General features: G+C 48.5%; 1 protein-coding gene across 5 annotated transcripts in view; it reads left to right on the forward strand.

The window, feature by feature from the left end:
- CGNL1 (cingulin like 1) overlaps positions 1–19,658 on the forward strand; it is a 173,147-nt gene extending 153,489 nt beyond the window's left edge. For 3 of the 5 annotated variants that reach the window (XM_031002321.3, XM_031002320.3, XM_055364034.2), the window contains exons 14-19: positions 616–705; positions 12,656–12,739; positions 13,433–13,557; positions 14,532–14,640; positions 15,016–15,179; positions 16,292–19,658. In XM_031002321.3, the coding sequence (XP_030858181.2) occupies positions 616–705; positions 12,656–12,739; positions 13,433–13,557; positions 14,532–14,640; positions 15,016–15,179; positions 16,292–16,430 (711 nt within the window). In that variant the 3' untranslated portion in view covers positions 16,431–19,658. The remainder of the gene's footprint in view (positions 1–615; positions 706–12,655; positions 12,740–13,432; positions 13,558–14,531; positions 14,641–15,015; positions 15,180–16,291) is intronic. The other 2 variants (XM_055364037.2, XM_055364036.2) reach the window with 1 other exon arrangement.
- Positions 19,659–19,874: the final 216 nt, after the last annotated feature.

Raw genomic sequence — 19,874 nt, forward strand, 5'->3', positions numbered from 1 at the left:
TCTGAACACTCAATTAGGTTAGATTAGGAGCCAACAAAGAAGCCACAAATTATTATTCTGAAGTGACAATGAGTTTAACAGAATTCGTTAGCACTGTCTTTTGGTTAATCCAGTGCAGGTTTGGGAGTGCACCGTGCAAATGCATGCTGTTCCTTAGAAGGCTTAGAAGGCTGCTATAGATTGACTCCTGCAAGGCTCTTGCAGACAAAAGATTGTCCGGAGCGTCAAGTGTTTTTTCCACATTGTCTTTTTACAGGCACTGGCTTGGGTAGATCTGTTTAAAGTTATTAATTCACAGGGAGAAACAGAGACTTGACAGAAACATGCTCAAATATCCTTAGTGTTTGCATTAGGGTTTGGGATAATGTTTTTTCTTCTTTTACGTGTTTTCTACATAAACATTTTATGTTACACATTTTACATTACAAGTCATGAAACACATAGTTTAAGAAATATCTGCTTTGGGCAATGTAAGAAATAGATATATTGTTTTTCCAAACTCTAATGGTAGTCAGCTCTCATTTGCCCTTAGGGTTGTTTCTCTGTGGGGCAGCCTTTGCTGTTAATCCCGGTCAGTGCAAGTTAAGTCGACTGTGTTTGTGATTGCCTTCTTAGGACAAGGTGTCTCAACTGGAGATGGAACTGGAAGAAGAGAGAAACAACTCAGATTTGCTGTCTGAGAGGATCAGTAGGAGCAGGGAACAGGTACTGTTCTATAGGTGAATGATGCGTGGATTGTCCTGTGTGAAAAAGGAACATGAGGGGTTAAACCTGGGGCTTCAGTTAAGGCCAGGAGAGAAAAATTCATGCTATCTAGAAATTGATGGAAGATTGAATAGTCATCACCATAGTGAGCTTCTAGGAGAGACTTTGACCAGATTACTTGTATTTTAGATTTTAAATTTTACTCCTTGGTCAGATTATTTCCTAATCTATACCTAGCGTCATTTCAGGGTTTTTAGGTTTTGTTTTCATCTTTTTCATTAAGAAAGTGCCAGTGCTAGTCAAGAAAGAGTGAAGGGCTTTCTAAATGTTGATATACAGTTCGCCCAGCACCATTTCAAGGCTCTAGGCGTACAGCTGGGTAAGTTGTCATTAAAAGCACATTCTGTCATTAGAAGTTTCTACATGTATCCACAGGTGTCTTGTAAATGAAGGGCTGAGACTAGTGAATAAAAATTAATTATCTTTGAAACTGCCACCGAGTGTTCTGAATCCTCTTCCCAAAATGCTTCCATATTTTATCTGTCAAGTGGTTTGGGCATGCACTGGGGACACAGAAACTAGTTAACAGTACCTCTGTTTCCTCATGATCTCACTGCTCTCCCCAGATCTCACCTGCCACTCCCAGTCTATCTCAAAGCCCCTCTGAACCTTCACTTAATTAAAAAATGGAAACAAAGGTCAAAAGCCTTTGGATAATACTGCATGTATTATCTGCACGTCGCTTGAGAAATTAGTTCCGTCATCTATAACATGAGAATAACTCTCCCCGATTGTCTCACAGTGTTGTCATAAGGATCAAATGTAAGTGAAACTCCTTCCAAAACTGCAAAAAGCATTCACTTGGAAAGTAGTGTTATTGAACGTGAATGCTTCATAGGTGTGTGTACTGCTAATTAGCTTGTCAAGGAAAAGGCTGCATCATAGAGCCTACTTACTGTTGCTCCTAACATGGTGCTGGCTACCACATTCCACACACTTGCTTGTTGAACTAATGACCCTTAGAGCCTCAGCCCTAAAAAGCACTTTTCCTTCTATGGCCAACAGATTGTTATTCATAACCACTGGGGAAACTTCCACTTTCTGCCTTATGTTTTTGTCTTCTTTTTCAAATCTTCCCTATTCCAAAGGGCACTTTCCTCTGGTCTCTTCTGCTTATTCATATGGACTTCCCTTTCCTCGGTTCAGGGTGACCAAGAATTGGAAGTTCCAGAGCTTGGGGATAGCACCTTATGAGCACGCAGCCCTGCTCAAAGTAGAACGTGAATCACTGGCTGCTTTTCCATATTCTGTTAGGTCCCTGTTGATAGATTTCTTTGCAAACAAGTGGGATACTCATGCTCCTTTGCTCCTGAGAGTGAAGAAAGTTGCAACCCAGCTGTGTTCCCTCCACCCTCCTCATGGAGAGTGGGTTCTGTCTGCGTGTTCCCAGGCTATGATTTCTCTGGAGCTGCAACAGCTTATCAGGCCAGAGCTGCACAGGTTTAGAGAGGGACCTTCCTGCAAATCAGAGGTCCAGATGGAGAGCTCAACCTTGACATCTCCTCTACTGCCCCCCAGGGTTGTTACTGAAGACTTTGTTTTCTAAGTTCTCTCACTGGAATAAAAGCTGTTTTGTGATGAGCCCCTGCCAGCCTGGCTAAGTAGCGACGTTCCCCCCAGACATGTCAGGATCCGCTAAACATTCACAATGACAAAGGATGTGACCATGGATTTGTTTGCCAGCGCTTCTTGTGGCTTATGCTGAGAGGAATAGTGGGAAAGCCTGTCATCCTATCAGTAATGAGGCCGTTAAAACAGACCTTCAGTTCCATGTTTATATCAGAAACAAAACACAGACACTGAACCAGAACGTGTCTGCTTCCCTTAGCTTAGCTGACAGCCCAACACTGACAGAACTGATCATGCAGAGATCTGGTCCCAGAATTGCTCTGGACACTTCTTTTTCTTTTCAACTGAGCACTTGGATCATGGGGAATAGAACTGCTGTCCATGATGTGGTCAAGGCTAAAAATATTTCTACTAAGCCAAGAACTTGATGTCAGTTTAGGGGGGAAGTTAAGGGAACCAAGGACTTGAAGTAAGTCCAGGGAGGAAGTTAAGGGAACTCACTTGGTCTGCTGGGGAGAGCAGTGGGCTGGCAGTCCCAGTCCTGGCTCCTGCACTAGCCTCATTTACCTCTGGGAGAGTCCCAGCCTCTCTGAGCTCAGTCTCTAAAATCTATCAAAAGGAATTCATTGATCCAGGTGATCTCTGAAGGCTCTTCTGAATTCTAACATTGCAATGCTGCAAGAAGGTTTCATACATCCAGAAGCGTCTGACTCACCCTTTACTTTCCCCCAATTCTCTCCCTGTATCTGAGTTCCATGCCTAAAAAGATGAGTTCCACCAATGTCTATAGCCTCTTTCCCTACCAGCTCTCTTTCCCTCTTCTGTTTTCTTTCTTCTCACTGCATCATCTGAGATAGGGAGGGTATAGCCTGGTGTTTGTTATAAGTGGAGAAATTGAGCACATTCACATGGACGTAGGAATTGGTAAGCCAATGAAACAGAAACGCTGGTGTCTCCTGATTGTGTTCTGAGAGCTTCTCTTCTGGCCTTTGCTGCCTCCTGACTTGTGAGGGAGGGCAGAGAAATGGGTGGGCCAAATACCCGCCTCCCTGGAAAGCATCTCATTCTCATTCAAAGTTGAGGTTGAGCCAAGGCTTATTTCCTGCCTCTTGAAATGAAGGCTCTCTGGGGAGGGCCTTGGGTATAGACAGATGGGCCCTGATTCTGAGCTCTTCTGGTCCACTTAGATTAACTTCTAGGGCCATGTGCCTGTGCTTTCCTGCTGAAATCAAAGCCAGAAAAGGGAAACTTCAAAACTTAAGACCGCTTTTCCTCTCCCCCATCAAATGCTGACCTTATGACATCTCCTTAACAAGGACATCTCCTAAAAACAGGAAAGGGTGCTTGTTATCTTGAACCCAAGTAATAACATCGGCCCTGCCTTCCTAGCAAACTGCTACTAGGCACTGAAAAGAGAATGCATGGGACATTTTAGTTTGGCGATCTTGTTCTCTTTAAATTAAAAGGTTCAAATTTAACAGCTCTCTCCTTAAACTCTGAATTCTCACAAGCTCCTTTGCAGAATCTTTGCCTCCCCCAAACATCTCCCACTAGTCTTAGTGATGGGACGTAAGTGAATAAGCCAGAAAAAAGGTTTTCCAGCAATATTAGTGAATGGCCAGCGCCTCTCATAGACTGTTAGATCTGGCAAGGACCTCAGAGTCCAACTCTCCCCACTTCACTGTAATGGATGAGAGATTTGAGGCCTAGAGTCACCTGGTGATTTGACCACAGTCATGCAGGCAATTGACTGCAGAGCTGGGCTTAGGTCTCAATTTACAAGGCAGTGCTCTATCTACCTGTGCTTGCAAATATGATGAATACCTGCTGTGTGCATGGCATTGCAGTAAAGCTCCAAGAGGACCAGAAATGGTCCCTGACCTTGAGTTGCTACAGTTTGTTTGAGGAGATGGGTCAGACCTAAAAAATTGATAACTAACAATAAAAAACAGTGGATACTAAATGGCAAGTAAAAGATTCAAGCAGCTAATGAGGGAAAGACCATTGTTGCAAGAGTGAGTGTGGAAGAATTACTAGAAAGAGGGTGGGGACCTGGGGTCAGCTCTAAAGAAAGGGTAAGACGTGAATAAACCAAGGGGATTGGGAATGGGATTTTAGATAGAAGGAATGGTGTGAACAAAGACTGGGAGGTAGGGACCTATACAGCATTTTGAGGAGCGATGAATGGATGAATGGATGAATGTGGGTCAATCAGATTTCCAGTTTCCATAGGAAATGAAAGGAGATAAGTTTGAAGAGGCAGACTGAGGGTTTTGAATGGCTCTATTGTGAAGGCAGTGGGCAGCCATCGAAGGCTATTGAGCAGAATAGTGAAGCATACACTGTGTTCTAGAAGACTCATGCGCCAGGGGTGGGGGTGAGGACTGGAGAAGGGGCGACTGAGAGGAGGCCTCAACTGTGCTGTTACCAGGGCAGAGGACAAGAAAGGCTGTGTAAGATGGTGTATTTGACCCTTTCCATGCCTCCATTCTTTCTTTCTCTTATGCATACATTTGGCACTCACTAAATGCTGGCCATGTTGTTTATAGGTTCCCAGCCTGTATTAGTTCGTTCTCACACTGCTATAAGGACATACCTGAGACTGGATAATTTATAGAGGAAAGAGGTTTAATGGACTCACAGTTCAGCATGGCTGGGGAGGCCTCACAATCATGGCAGAAGGCAAAGGAGGAGCAAAGGCACGTCTTACATGGCGGCAGGCAAAAGAGTGTGTGTAGGGGAACTGCCCTTTATAAAACCATTAGATCTCATGAGACTTATTCACTATTATGAGAACAGCACAGGAAAAACCTACCCCCGTGATTCAGTTACCTCCCACTGGGTCCCTCCCACAACACGTGGGGATTATGGGATCTATAATTCAAGATGAGATTTGGTTGAGGACACAGCCAAACCATATCACAGCCTTTCTAAGGGCTTCCTTCACAGGCTCAGGACAGTATTATTCAGAGTGATGGATTCAGGAAATCCTAATTGAGAGAGAAACGTTTTTCAAACCTCTTGGATGTTTGGACTTTGTTTTCAAGTCTGACTGCTGTGAAGGAGAAGGGATGGATTTGGAGTTGATAAAATGATATCTTCTTTATGAAATAGAAGTAAGGAGTATCTGTTTTCTCACCCAAGTATAGTCCCATCATATACAGAAAGGTTTCTGATTGGCTTATAAGTTGAAAGAAGTTGAAGTTGCTGGCGTTTGGTCTGTTTAAATCCAGAGTAATCCTTTTTCCTTTCCATCCTCTAAAAACCATGTTTCCATTTATGACAATTGCCATCCTTACCAATGATTCCCTAAGTGCTAGGCACTGTGCTGGGTGCCTCACTCACTTTCTTGTTGTTTTCAGGGCTTTCAAGGTGAAATGACTACATAGGGTCACACAGTTTGTAGGAGGTGGAGTCACAGTTTGACTCCAAAGCCTCTTGCCTATTCCCATCATCCCTGAGTGAGACTATGTCAAGGTCTTAAAGACCACTCCTTCAAATGCATTTGGGTCTCCATTCCCAAGTTAAAAGTGGTGTTTCTTAAAATGGGTGAGGAGTTAAGTTCAGCTGATCCTCTCCTGATTCTTTATGAGTGCAGGATTAAAATAGCCAAAGAGAGGTCCTGCTTCATATGCTTTAAATTAAAGGCCAGTAGGCTGTTGTGCTGGCTCGATAAGCACTGCTGCAAACGCTTCACAGCAGAGCTGGGCCTACATGGGAAGGCGTTCTCTTGGCTATGGAGACCATGATGACCCAGCCCAGTGGAAAGATGACTCATCAAGCCCAGGCAGCTGGCAGGCAGGAAAAATACCAACTCAAGCTTTGGGTGGCTTCATGGTCTCTCCAGGGACTGAGCAAGACTGCCTTGTTGCCTCAGCAACTGCAGGACTAAATGCCAGTGATAGAGTTGTGGGCTCCTACAGTCACTTTTGGGAACTGCTCCTCACTGGCTCACACCTGCTCCTCAGTCAGCATCAGGGGTGCCACCCCTGCTAAATGGGACTGTCGTCTTTGCAGTTGTGAGTGAAAGATCAGAGGGGGGTTTTCTTCTTCTTTTTTTTTTTAAAATGAAATGCTCCTAATCTCAGAACTGCCTCTTATTGTATCAGCTGCTCAAAAACCCAGTGTGTACAGTTGATTAATAATGATTTTCCTATTTTGTGATTATTATTTTTAATGCCAGCCAAGAGTGTGGGCTTGCCAACCTCTTTACAGCCCAATGATAAACACAGGTGATGGGGTTCAGTGTTGTTATTGGCCATCACAAATAGCTCTGGCTTTCCATTAACCCAAAAGGCAGCTACTTACAATTCTGAGAGCTGGCTTAGGTCATGGGTATCTCTGACATAAAACCCACTGGAATCTGATACTGTGATTTCCGATCAAAATGCTCAGGGCTTAGCATTCTTTCAATCCAGCTGTGATATACTTTTGCCTTCAGCTCCTGTTCTGTTTTTAATTTGACTGGAAAGTTTTTGTTCGTGCTATTTAATGTAGTTGAAGGGTAAACAACATAGAAAGCACTAAGCTTATATAAAGAAATACTTTCCCAGCCTTGAGTTTACTCTTCTCTGGTCCAGGAGGCTGGCTCAGCCAAGCCATAGGTTTTTCCCTCCTCCCCACCACCCCCCCGCCCCAGGGCAGGTGCCAGTGTGGGCTCAGGGTAAGAATTTGATTTACGATATTCCCAAGTCAAGGGGCCTAGTCCTGGGATCACTGCACTGAGGACAGCTAACAGCAGGGACACACAGGATACTTCTGGGTTTATGTTGAAACCCATCCTTCTTGGGGCATTGTCCATAATACCACATAGTATTTCTTGTATAAGGCTCCACATGGTGGATTTACTTTAGAATTTCATGTCAGGCTGTCCTTTGAAGAACAAAAGGAAGCCTATTATGTTTGCCAAAAGCCTGGGTTTGCAAAGACTGAAGGAAATGGACTGCCTGCTCAGGTCACAGTAACTGTTAAGTTTTATGGCTACACATTTATTCCTTCCTGTTCTTCACTCTGATTTATTTTACATTTCCATTTTAATAGCCATCTTTTAAGGGGCTATGGTGGGGGATAAATAATTCCTTTTTTTCCCCCCTTTGGAGAGTCACCATTATCCTGGGGCTCTCCAGTGGCCCTCCAGGGAGGTCTTGAACCTGTGGGGACCCTTGGGGATGCTGCCATGCTAAGTGCTGCTCTGCACAGGGAAGTCTGTTTCCTGGTGGGATCCAGATTTTTCAGACATTGGCACTGAGGGTGCAAGACTGGCCAGTGGCTGCTGCTTTATGTGGCAGGATTTGTCCTGAACCCCCAGGCTGGGCCCAGGGCTGCGTGACCACCTGGCCATCCTGGAATCCCTCCACGCACTCTCTGCACTCTGCCTCACTCCACCATAGACACGTTCTCCTTCTGGGCTCCACAGTCCCTGTCTAAACTCTCCTCCTTGTGGGTCTTCTTCCTTTATTGAGAGTCCTAGGTCCTACAGGTTTGCGAAGACACAATGGGGAGGGGAAAAAAGAGTGTATGAGTTTTTGTCAGAAAACCTAGGTTGGAATCCCAAAGCTGCTTCCACCTAACTCTGACTCAGAAGCTGTTTCTGGACCTCCCACCTGGAAACTCAGGGTGATAACATCTGCCTCGGAGAGTTCCCGCCCAGTGCCCAGCTTGAGGGGCTCTTGATTCTTGGTGTTTCCCCTCTGGGTCTCCTGGCCGGGAGCACAGCTGCAGAGCGATGCCTGCCTCTGCTCTGCTGGCCGTTTATTGTCTTCTGGTATTTTTCAGCCGCACACTCCATAGCAACTAGATTTCTTTGTCTCTCTACAAGCCTCCAGTTTTTCTTTATCCCTTCACTTTTCAGAAAATAATCTACCTTCCCTCCCTTTCTTGCCTCTACCTTCCCTTTGAGCTACAGGCTCCTGCCTTCCACCAAGCCCTGGAGGATCCTCTTCCTCTCCCCACCCACATTCTGACCCCAAGACAGGCCTGGATCCTGTCCCTCCACTTGCTGGGTGGCTGCTCTCCTGTGACACTCCCTTCTCGATGTTGTGACTCCCTTCACTGGTTGTGACTTTTCTCTCCTCTGTGGCTTCTCATTGCCACCTAACAATAGGTGTGGGCATTTCTTGCACACCCTCGTGCCCCCTCCAGCCCTGGGTCATAGCTGCTGTCTTAGTCGCTGCTGGATTCCAGAGGAGAAGTGTGGTGTCTATTCCCACCTCTTCACCTCCAGCGCCTCCCCTGAGCTTTGCAGTCAGGCTCACCTCTCTGCAGACCCTTCCAGAAGCAAACTTGTTCTTGTCCAGCCTGTGTGCTTTACCGGCAGTCCTTGCCCTTCTTGCCTTTTGGGATAGATCCTGGATTCTCCCTGCCTCCCCTGACATGGGGGGTTGGAGGGATCCCCAGGGCACAGCTGCAGATCCTCCTTATTCTTTATATGTCGCTCCTTGGTGGGCTAACCTGTTCTGTGGCTTCCACCGGCATTGCCCAGTTGGCCCCACATGCATCACCAGGAGGAATCTAGGCACAGATGGGGATGTTAACACTGCCTACCTCATTGGTGGTGGCCAGGAGTAAATGAGATAATACTATTCAAATCCGCAGGACTTGCTTTCCTAAGCACAATAAATCTGTGAGCAACTGTCACAGTATGATTTTGGGTCCTGTGTGACTACTCTCTGTCTTCCTCTCCACCCAATCCATCGATTGCTTAACCTGCCCCCTCACCTCCCTCACATGGCTAATTCCTTCCAACACTGCCCTTCTCTTTCTTACCTCCTACTCTGTGTTACTGGTGGTCTGCCCCCTTCCGGTTTTGAAAGCTGCATTCCCTACCCTGCCCATTGTATTAGCCTGTTCTCATGCTGCTAATAAAGACATACCTGAGACTGGGCAATTTATAAATGTTTAGTTGACTCACAGTTCAGCATAGCTGGGGAGGCCTTATGATCATGGCTGAAGGTGAATGAGAAGCACAGTCATGTCTTACATGGCAGCAGGCAAAAGAGACCATGTGCAGGGGAACTTCCCTTTATAAAGCCATCAGATCTCGTGAGACTTATTCACTATCACAAGAACAGCATGGGAAAGACTCGCCCCCGTGATTCAATTACCTCCCACTGGGTCCCTCCCATGACACTGGGGATTGTGGGAACTACAATTTAAGATGAGATTTGGGTGGGGACTCAGGCAAACCATATTACCCTTTTTTCTACCCTGCCTATCCCTGATCTCATTTAGGTTTCAGCTTAGTGTCTGTGTCCTGGAAGCTTTTGCTGGCCCTCTGAATCTGGGCAGTCACCCAGTGCACCCACCTCAGCACACTGTCCTTTCCTGTCATAGTGACACTGACCTCTTATGCAGGGCTCGTTCATTTGTCCCCCACTAGGCTATATGGAGAGCGGGCACTGCCTGGGTCTCTTTGTCACAATGTCCTGCATAAGACACATCATGTCATTTGTAACAGTGAACAAACCCATCCTATCGTTCTGAGACTAACTACCCTTGCCCAGCACACAAGCGTGTGCACTCGCAGACACATGCTTGCTGTCTTTATGACAATGTGGGTTTTCCCCAGGGGAAACTCCTAATGGTTGAGAGACGGGGTGGCTACTCTGCCTAAGGATGGAGGCAGGCACCTCTGGCTTCCTCAGAAGGGTGCCACACAGTACCCTGAAGGGTAGAGGAGGCACCAGGTTGTGCTTTTATTGTATCACTGGCCAGCTCGGGGGCCCTTACAGGGTGTCTCATTCAATCAAGTTCCTTGCTTAGGAGCCTGTATCCCAGAAGTTAGATCAACAAGGTCACAGGTGAGGGACAGACAGAGCCCCAGGACAAGTTAGGCCACTGCTGTTTTTCTCTGTAATTGTTTCCCATTGCAGTGGAAATTTAACCATGTCCTCAGTGAAGTGCTGGGCCCTGCCCTGGGCACATGAACAGAACGGCTGCCCCTTGGAGGCACGTCTGTCCTCAGTCCCGTGGCCCAGCTGTTCTGCTGACCTCCACGTGTGAGGTGTCAGTGGCTGGTTCAGAAACCACCTTGGGAGCAGGGCCGTGAGCCTGCATTCATTCCCCTTGCGCTTTGTGCTGGGGTAACAGTGACAGCAATTGTTCTGGTGCCCTCTTTGCAGTGTGTGATTCTTGAGGGCCCTGGGGCCCAGCAGAGTGGGAGCAGGCCTGAGTTGGGTGGACGTGCCCTGCCTGCTGGTCCTGGCCACTGCTGGCATTTTTCCCTTTTCTATGCAAGATGCCCTAAGGAGGCTGGACTGCCCTTGTGTGCCCGGATGTTTATGCTACAGCTGCGTTTGAACTCTAGGTCTGTTGGAATCCCTTTCACTTAGACGGTCCAGAGACAGAGCCATGAAGTAACGGGCAGTGCAGGGGCTCAGCCTGTCTCTAGCCCTGCTCCTGAGGTTACTTGCATAACCGCCACCATAGGCCTCGATTTCCTCTGCTGAACATTCTGAACCTCCATGATTTAGATGCCAGTTAGGAATTTTAAAATGTGAGCATTTTCTTTGGACCTCCTGGTGCCCCCTCACCTAGGGGCAGAGGCCCAGCTTCCTCCTGTGGTGTTGGAGGCCTTTGTGTCCCAACCCTGCCTGTCCCACCAGCATCATTTCGCCCCCTTCCCCGTTGCCCACTCTGGGCCAGTGACATCATGCTATGTGACACACCTCGGTCGGGACAAGGGGAGCCAGGGAGCAAATGCAAGCCTGGCCCAATGTGGGGTGTCTCCTCTGGCCATTCCTGGGACCCCAGTTCTTGCTCTCCATGGGGGACAGTGAGGAAGGGGTGAGCTTATCTTTTACTCACTGGGGTGCTTGTACAGGTGGCGAAATTCAACTGGAGGCCAGGCCAAGTAAGCCTGTGTCAAATGCTCTCCAGGCCCTGGCGTCTGGGGCTGTGTGTGCACCTCTTAGCCATGTTGGATCCTGGAATTCGTTTTCATCCTTAAGAAGGAAAAGGTGGTTTTATTTTACTGGCTTGGCTTGATTCTTCTGGTTTCTTCAGGCTGCCCTCTGCTGGACAGTTCTGGCAACAGGGTCTGGAGCCTCCGCCTCATAACTCATTTTACTCTTGCACAAGCCACTGGGAATTGGGAGAAGACATGCTGATGGTCAGGCGATGGGATTTCTTCCCTGGTGCTACACAGCGAGGCTCCTTTCCTGAGCATAGAGGAAACCCTCAGGAGTGTTCAGCCTTTGTCAGGTCATCTGATGTTGCTCAGCATTCTTACTGACTTTTGTTTCTGGTATAAAAAAGGAGAAATCTAGCAGTGTCTGAGATATGCTCATGGCTCTGGGAAGCCCTTTCTGGAGTTTGAGCTTATAATGCAGCAGTCAGGAGCACAGGTGAATGCTAGCTCCCCCATTCCTGGTTATGTACCTCTTGGGGAAGTTGAGTGACTGACTCATCCTGGTTCACCTGGAACTGTCCCAGTTCAGCGGGGAAACAGCCTGAGAACATCCTCAGTCCAGGCAAACTTAGACAGTGGGTCACCCTGCAAGTTGATTGACTTTTGGAAGCCTTAGTATCCTCAGAGAGATACTGTTACCTCCTTCTGAGGGTTGTTTGTGAGTGTCATGGGATCCTACCTGTGGAGTCTAAGCAGGTGTGCCAATTTTCTAGGGCTGCTGTAACTAACACAACCTGGGTGCCTTAAAACAACAGAAATCTATTGTCTCATCGTTCTGGAGGCCAGAAATCTGAAATCAGAGCGTTACCAGGGCCATGCTGCCTCTGAGACCAGTAGGGAAATGATTTCTTGCCTCCTCCTAGCTTCTCGTGGTTTCTGGCAATCTTTGGTAATCACTGGCTTGTAGACCCATCACCCCAATCCTCCATCTCCCCAGAGTGCCCTCCCTGTGTCCGTCTTCACGTGGCCGTCTTCCCTGTGTACGTGTTTGTCTCTGCATTCAAATTTCTCCCTTTTAAAGGACACCAGCCATACTGGATTAGGGCCCACCTTAATAATCTCATTTTTAACTTGATTACCTCTCTAAAGTCCCCATCTCCAAATAAGGTCACGTCAGAGGTACTGGGAATTAGGGCGTCAACATATCTTTTTGAGGGGACACAGTTCAACCCCTGACAGCAGGGCTAGCTTTGACTCTTACTGTTATTTGTATTACCAGTATTGCAATCATCAAGAAACCAAGAAAGAACTAAGAAACAGATCCCGTACCCCAGAGCAGATGGCATGAGGGGCTGGGTAGGGCAACCCCCTTCATAAAGTGGAGGTTGACATTCAGTTCCTTGCCACCATTTCAGTACAAAAGATACAGGAACAGTCCTTCTAACCTCTGGGCTTTTGTTCTGCTTGCTGTAGATGGAGCAGGTGAGGAATGAGCTACTTCAGGAGAGAGCTGCGAGACAAGACTTGGAGTGTGACAAGATTTCCCTGGAGAGGCAGGTGAGGGCAGCCAGCCTGTGAGCTGCCTCCCCGTCCATCCGCTAACCCTCCCCCACTTCACTGCTTTGAACTAGAAGCCCTTGGAGGTCCCTCCTTTACTTGGCATCCCAAGAACTCTGGGGGGTAACAGTCCTTTTCCAGAGTTGTTTTTCCCGGTCATATGAAATCTGCATGGAAGCTTGGCAGCTGAGGGAGGAGGAATTGCGTGTGTTATTTTCTAGATCCTGAAGAGGGCTAAATTCTAATGTAAAGAGAATGAAAAAGAATCCACGTCATCAAACACATGAGTGGCTCAGAAAGCTTCATCGGGTCATTATTTCTTTTACATGATTTCTGTTCATGTTCTTCACTGCGCAGGACTGGCAAAGGAGCCTATTTCTCCTGTCCCCCTGTAGGTTTATAGGGCAAAGCAAAGCCCGTTTGACATCCGGGAGTCTTAGGACATGGCAAAGGTTTCATTCAGGCTTATGAGGGAGTGTGATAGAACCTCTTCTTCTGGCCTGCAGCTGAGTTCAAGGGTTTTCTTTGGAAACATCTCTGTGTTCCCCGGGTCTCCAGGCCACAGGCCCTGGTGCGGAAAGCAGCCTCATCGCATGCAGCGACCAAACACCAGGTTCTGCCCCGTATTCTTCGCTGCTCTGCACAGAGCGTGGCAGACACATAGCCCCTCACAGTCTCCTTATGTTGTTCCAGAACAAGGACTTAAAGAGCCGGATTATCCACCTGGAAGGTTCCTACAGGTCCAGCAAAGAGGGGCTAGTTGTGCAGATGGAGGCCAGGATCGCGGAGCTGGAGGACCGCCTGGAGAGTGAGGAGAGGTGAGCCGGGCCCACCCACTGCAGTGCAGAGGCCCCAGTGGGCAGTGACAGTCCCATCGCAACGTGCTGTCACATTTGGGATCTGTCCTGATCCTCGTAGCCTGTGAGGAAGGCAGAGCAGCTACACCCTTAATTTTATTATTTCCATTTAATAGGTGGGAAAACAGAGACCCATCAAAATAAGTGACTTGAGTAAGGTAGCCTGGCTAAAAGTTTAGGACCCCCACTTCTCAGTCTATGGTGGTGCCACTGTACTTGCTGTCCCTTTTCCCGTTCTCTAAATAGGACAGGCTGCCTTAGAAGCTACCGAGTTTGAGCCACGTTAGAGGCCAGAAGGCTGACTCTGCCCTGGCGGCCAGGTGTATTTAAGCAGAGGCTGACTAGCCACCAGTCAGAGATGGGGCAGGTCCTCCCGCAGTGTGTGGGAGGGACATGGGATCAAGTGAGTACACTCCTTTCCAGCAACTCAGTTCTCTGCAGCTAACTCTCTAATGGCAGCCCGAGGGCCAGCACCAGGTTCAACTTGAGCAGCCTTCCAGCCGTCATTCTGACTCACAGCCCCTCACATTCCTAGAAGGAGCGTGGTGTGCCGGCATTTGACACTTTACATTATCTATTGTGTTAGTTGGACTTTTGGGGAGTCAGGCCAGAACAGCCTGGAGTAGACCCAGGACATCTGCAGTTTGTGACTTCTTGCCTTACAAAGTAAAGCTCAGAAACTCCGGGCAGGTCTAGCCATGGCTCAGCCCCTTGCTGGCTCTGAAGCCTTGGGCCAGTCACTCCCCTTCTCAGAGCCCCATTTCCTCACGTCTCTCACAAGCAGCTTTTTCTCCTGTGAAGTTGTGTTTCCCTGACCCTAAGCCTTGAGCTGACCAGGCACCTCTGGCTGGAGCTTCCCCTCCTCCACAGCCTAGGCTGGGCCCCCTGCAGGGATGGGAGTGAGAGGGTTCTTGGTTCTGTCTCCCCTCTTCCAGGGATCGGGCCAATCTTCAGCTCAGCAACCGGCGGCTGGAGCGGAAAGTGAAGGAGCTGGTGATGCAGGTGGATGATGAGCACCTGTCATTGACTGATCAGAAGGACCAGGTGGGGAGCCTCTGCGTGCATTTGCTCTTAGATGAGATAGCGTGTCTCAGGCTGAGGGAGCAAGGGAGGCAAGGCCTCCCTGAGCAGGAGTGGAGTGTGAGTGGGCTGATTCCTCCCTTTCCACGCACCCAGTCACATCATCAAATGGGGGCTTCTTGCCTACATAATTAGGGGGTATCAGCAAATTCTACACCCTGAGTTTGGCTTTAAAGAGTCACCCTGTCTTAGTGCCTGCTCTCCATGTTTCCCAAGAGACTCGCTGCCCCATTGCCCATGTCTTGGTTGCCTGGGGAGATGGTGGCCGGACCTGGGGTAAGCTGAGCGCTGGGGCTGGGCCATCAGCCGACACTCAACCCACACTCTCTCCCGGTGCAGCTGAGCTTGCGTTTGAAAGCCATGAAGCGGCAGGTGGAGGAGGCTGAGGAGGAAATCGACAGACTGGAAAGTTCTAAAAAGAAGCTGCAGAGGGAGCTGGAGGAGCAGATGGACATGAATGAACATCTGCAGGGGCAGCTCAACTCCATGAAGAAGGACTTAAGGTGGGCAGGTGTGGAGGCCACAGAGGGCCGGGTAATCTCCCCACGGTTGAGACAGGCTCTGCTTTCAGAGCATTCACACTCCTGTTATCTCAAGCCAGCTCCTCATTGTTGCTTTTGGGGTTATCGTATCTTAGAGGTGAAGGTGGCTGTGTCCACTTTAGTCACCTTACATGGGCAGTAGGGTCTCATGCATGTCATTCTTATACCAATGCCCCAATGCCAGCTGAGCTGGGTAGATATCATCCCTGTTGATCATAAGGGGAAACGGAGGCTTAGGGCAGATAAGACTAGCTCACACCATCATGGAGGGGCAGTTCCTGGGCCATCCTGGGCTTTTTTCTGACTTAGGGAGAAATAAGGTGAAGTTCTGGTTTGTATCCTCAAGAGGACTAGGATTCCCCAAGCCTGGTTTCCAGGAGAGAGCAGCTCTCTGAAGCTGTCTGCCGTGGTCCTAAGGATGGGGACGTGGAATGCAGGGTTGGGGACTTTGTGGGTTGCTTTTTCTGCTCTAGGGTCTCTCCCCGGGGTATGAGGTAAGGTTCATGAGATTAGGTTTATGGTAATCCATAGAGCTGAGCCTTTCTTGGACGCTGGCTGTGACGTGGGGCTCTGTGCTGGCTGCCCGGGTAGTTCTCATCAATGGACAGAAGGCTCCAGCCCATTGAGAGTCCTGTAAAACAGGGCCTATCAGGTCACTGGCCCCAAGGTTGGCGTTAGGGTGCAGCATTTAAGAGGGCACCAAAAATCTCAATAATTAAGATAGATAACATTTTAATGCAATATTTAAAAGATAATGCATGCAATCCATGGTGAACAAGATACCAAAATTTTAAATTAAGACAAGATGAATAATAACAGCCTGGGGAAATCAACAATACTGATCCTATCCCAGCCTGGCCCACCCCACCAGCACAGGCTTTCCGTGCTGAAATGGGGGCGGTGGGCTCCCTGTGGCTGAAGGGGCCATCAGGTGGAGACCTGTTACATTCATGTGTTTCTTTTCTGTGCCACTCAGTGTGGTGCAGGGACAGCAACCCAAAACCCTCCCTTTAAGTCCAAATTAGCTATGGGCCCTGGCCCAGGGCCAGGAAACATGCCCCTTGTCATTTCAGCAGACTGAAGAAGCTGCCGAGTAAAGTGCTGGATGACATGGATGACGACGATGACCTCAGCACGGATGGGGGAAGCCTCTATGAGGCGCCTGTGAGCTACACATTCTCCAAGGACAGCACCGTCGCCAGCCAGATCTGAGTGCTCTCCCGGGCTGTGGAAGTGCCTGTCATTCCTGCAGGAGCTGCAGCCACCCAAAGTGGGAGGCAGGGAGGGGAGCATCTGTCTGCCACTGAGACCTATCACAGCCTCTTTGCACAGCATGCCAGCTCCTCAGTGTTACGTTCCTCGCCAGGGTCTCTCAGTGGGTCTTCGACGGGGAGCTTTTGCAGTTTAAAATGTTGGGATGCCTGAGGACCAGGAGCCACCACCCACTGGGGTATTGTGAGAGATACACTTTGGTAGGCTGAGGCCCCTGTTCCACAGCCACTATTTGCATTGCTGTCCCTGCCCCCTCATCACTCCCACTGCCAAGACAAAGGGTCCAGAAGGCTAGGACTTACTTAATAGCACTGTGCAGGGAGGAAACCATGTATAGCTTGTACATATTTTAAACCAGACCTTCTCACGAACTGCTGCTGTTGGGTTTGGAATGTGATGGAGGCTTGGTAGGGTGGCTGGTTTGTAAAGTTCATGCATCTGTATTGAGTATTCTTTTTTTTTTTTTGAGATGGAGTTTCATTCTTGTTGCCCAGGCTGGAGTGCAATGGCGCAACCTTCGCTCACTGCAACCTCTGCCTCCCTGGTTCAAGTGATTCTCCTGCCTCATCCTCCCAAGTAGCTGAGATTACAGATGACCGCCACCACTCCTGGCTAATTTTTTGTATTTAGTAGAGACGGGGTTTCGCCCTGTTGGTCAGGCTGGTCTTGAACTCCTGACCTCAGGTGATCCACCTGCCTCAGCCTCCCAAAGTGCTGAGATTACAGGCATGAGCCACCGCGCCCAACCATTGAGTATTCTTTTTTAAAATATGAAGCTATTAGATTTTAAGTGTTGAGGAGCAGAGGTGAGAAGAGAGAGAGAGAGAGAAAGTCAAATAAAGTCAAAGACCAGTTTGGAAACCAAAGTTGGAAAAGAAGAATTGTAGTGGTCAAGGACAGCTAAGACTGAGCATAGCAGTTAACATGGTCTGGGTAAACAAGTCACTGGCACAGGGGAAAGCCAGAAGGTTGCTTGTGTCTGTGACTGCAGCTATGGCCTTGTTTGCTTAGTTTATCTAGAATTCTGTTATAATTTCTGAACTGTGCTGAGACCTGTTCCCAGTCACTGATTGCAATTTCTTTTACACAGGTTGGGTAGGGAGAGTTGTAGGTAAGGCCTTAAACAAATGAGGCCGTTTCTGGAAGGATAGGGCTGTGTGGTCATGTCCCACAGCAAGCTTTTGGGATCGGGGGAATAAGAGGGTATGGGGGAAAGGTTCATAGACTTAGGTGTGAGAATGAGGTGGGAGGTGTCTGGTAAGGTCATGGGGGAAGGGAGATGAGAGAGGAGATAGGCAGATGTGGGTATAGGGCCCAGTGTGAGAAGGAAGACAGAGAAGTTATTGAAAGCTGGGGGATGTGTGGGCAAGAGGTGGATTGAGCAGGATCTCAGGATTATGTCGAGGAAGGGAAGAAAGAAACAGAAGTCAGGCAGAGGCATGTCTGTGCAAACTGGAGGACTCCTTCCAACTTCCTGGAACAAAGCGACATCGCCAGCAGCAGGCTGGCAGGGAGTGGTTGAGGTCTGGGGGCCAGGCCACATGGCTGGAGAGGAATTTCAGGGAGCATAGCATTGGGAGGATGCTAGATATCCGGGGACTCCCTCCTGGCCTTCCTGTGTCACTTCACAATGTGACAGTCCCCAGGCATGCCCACAGGCCAGGCCCAGTCACAGCTGGGCTTCCACAGGTCAGAATATGGGACAGGACATGGTCAGCGAGAGGACCCTGTGAGTTGGTGACATATATGTGGCAGAGATGGTAGTGTTCAGCTGCTTCAGCAGTGTCCCCAACCATCCCAATAGGGTGGAGGCCTGTGGGCCAGAGGACTCCATGACAGTTGCCATGGAGTCCCACCTGCGCCAGGTCAGAGCCAACCTGGCAGGTTTCAGAGTGGTCAGCCCAGTTTAAGGGTGGGAGTCTGGAGCCAGACAGCCAAGCCCCTTCCACATCTACAGGGTCACTGTCATCCTCACCACAGCCAGGGGTGATTCTCACCTCTGCCTGCTTATGTGGGGTGTGGCCGATTCCTCCCTTTAGTCATTCATTTAGCAAATATTTATTGGGCATCGGTGATATGTCAGGCACAGTCCTTGGCACACAGAATACAGCAGTGAATTAAACAGGCAAAAATTCCTCCCCTCCTGGAGCTCAGTGTCAGGAAAGGGGGTGATAAATGACAATCAAATCGACATGGAGGTTGAGCACCTCTGTACTCAGCCCTCCGTCTGTCCTTCTGAGGACGCAACAAGCCTGGTTCCCTAGAGCTCACTTTGACCCTCGATATGTTCATAATTTCCCTGCTGCTTCTCCCATCGTTAGACATCTGCCAGTAAGCCTGCTGAGAGAAGCCTCAGCCCACTCATACCTAGAGACGCTGCTGGGGAAGGTCAGCACACCCAAGAACTTTGGGAGTGTGTGTCTGTTTTGGTTTGTGAGAAAGTAGCTGCCCCTCATTCTGGCTAGTTCTTTCCAGTAGCCATGGGGCTGGCTACAAGAAGCAAAACTGCCCATGCAAAGAGAACACAGGTCACTTTTCAAAACACTTGCATCATTACCCTAAAAATAGGCTGTTATGCGTTTTGACAATTGCGCTATCCTACACTCTGAGGGAGTTGGCAATGCATGCGGTATAGTGGAGTGGGAAGAGTTGAGACTGAAAGTTAAGAGAAGGGTTTTCAAGTCCCAGCTCATCTCACCCCAGTGACCTTGACAGTGTGCTCACTCTCAGAGCCATGGATTACCTGGAACAAAGTGCAGATTAGGGCCCACCGTCCTTTCCAGGTATAACATGCTATCGTTCTTTAATTTTATTATATATACATACTTTTCTTCTGTTTTTTGCTTTAAGAACTAACCCCGATCAAGAGTATTTTCTTTAGCTAGCTTAAAAAGAAAACATATATTTTATGTAAAAACACATACATGGCCAAATGCGATACTGAAGAGACAATCATCCTGTATCTTTTATGGTTTTTCCTGCTTCTGAATGTCGTTCTACAATGCCCATTGACTTATTCCATTGCGTCTCTGCCTTAGGGTATGGTTTGGTTGCTTTGGGTTGTCATGAGAAAGAGACATTCTCCTTGCAGCTACCTCCATGTAAGTGAATTCCTGGATAAAGCAAGATTTCCTTTCAATAAACGCTGTCACCCAATGGGAATTTTGACTCTCCTGTGATTGTGACTTCTTTGTTTTCTCCAGAGCTTGGCTCTGTGTCCTTTAAGAAACTGCCAAGGTGAGTGGCTGGGAGCTACTGAGGGAAGTGGAACTTGGAGGCCTTCCAGCCCTGGGACCGGTTTCTGAAACAGAAGGGTGGGGACTGGTCAGTGGTGAATGCTGAGGGAATTAATGGCTCTGGATTCTTGTGATGTTCTGAGAAATC

The sequence above is a fragment of the Gorilla gorilla genome, chromosome 16, assembly GCF_029281585.2.
Source record: "Gorilla gorilla gorilla isolate KB3781 chromosome 16, NHGRI_mGorGor1-v2.1_pri, whole genome shotgun sequence".
NCBI classification, from domain to species: domain Eukaryota; kingdom Metazoa; phylum Chordata; class Mammalia; order Primates; family Hominidae; genus Gorilla; species Gorilla gorilla.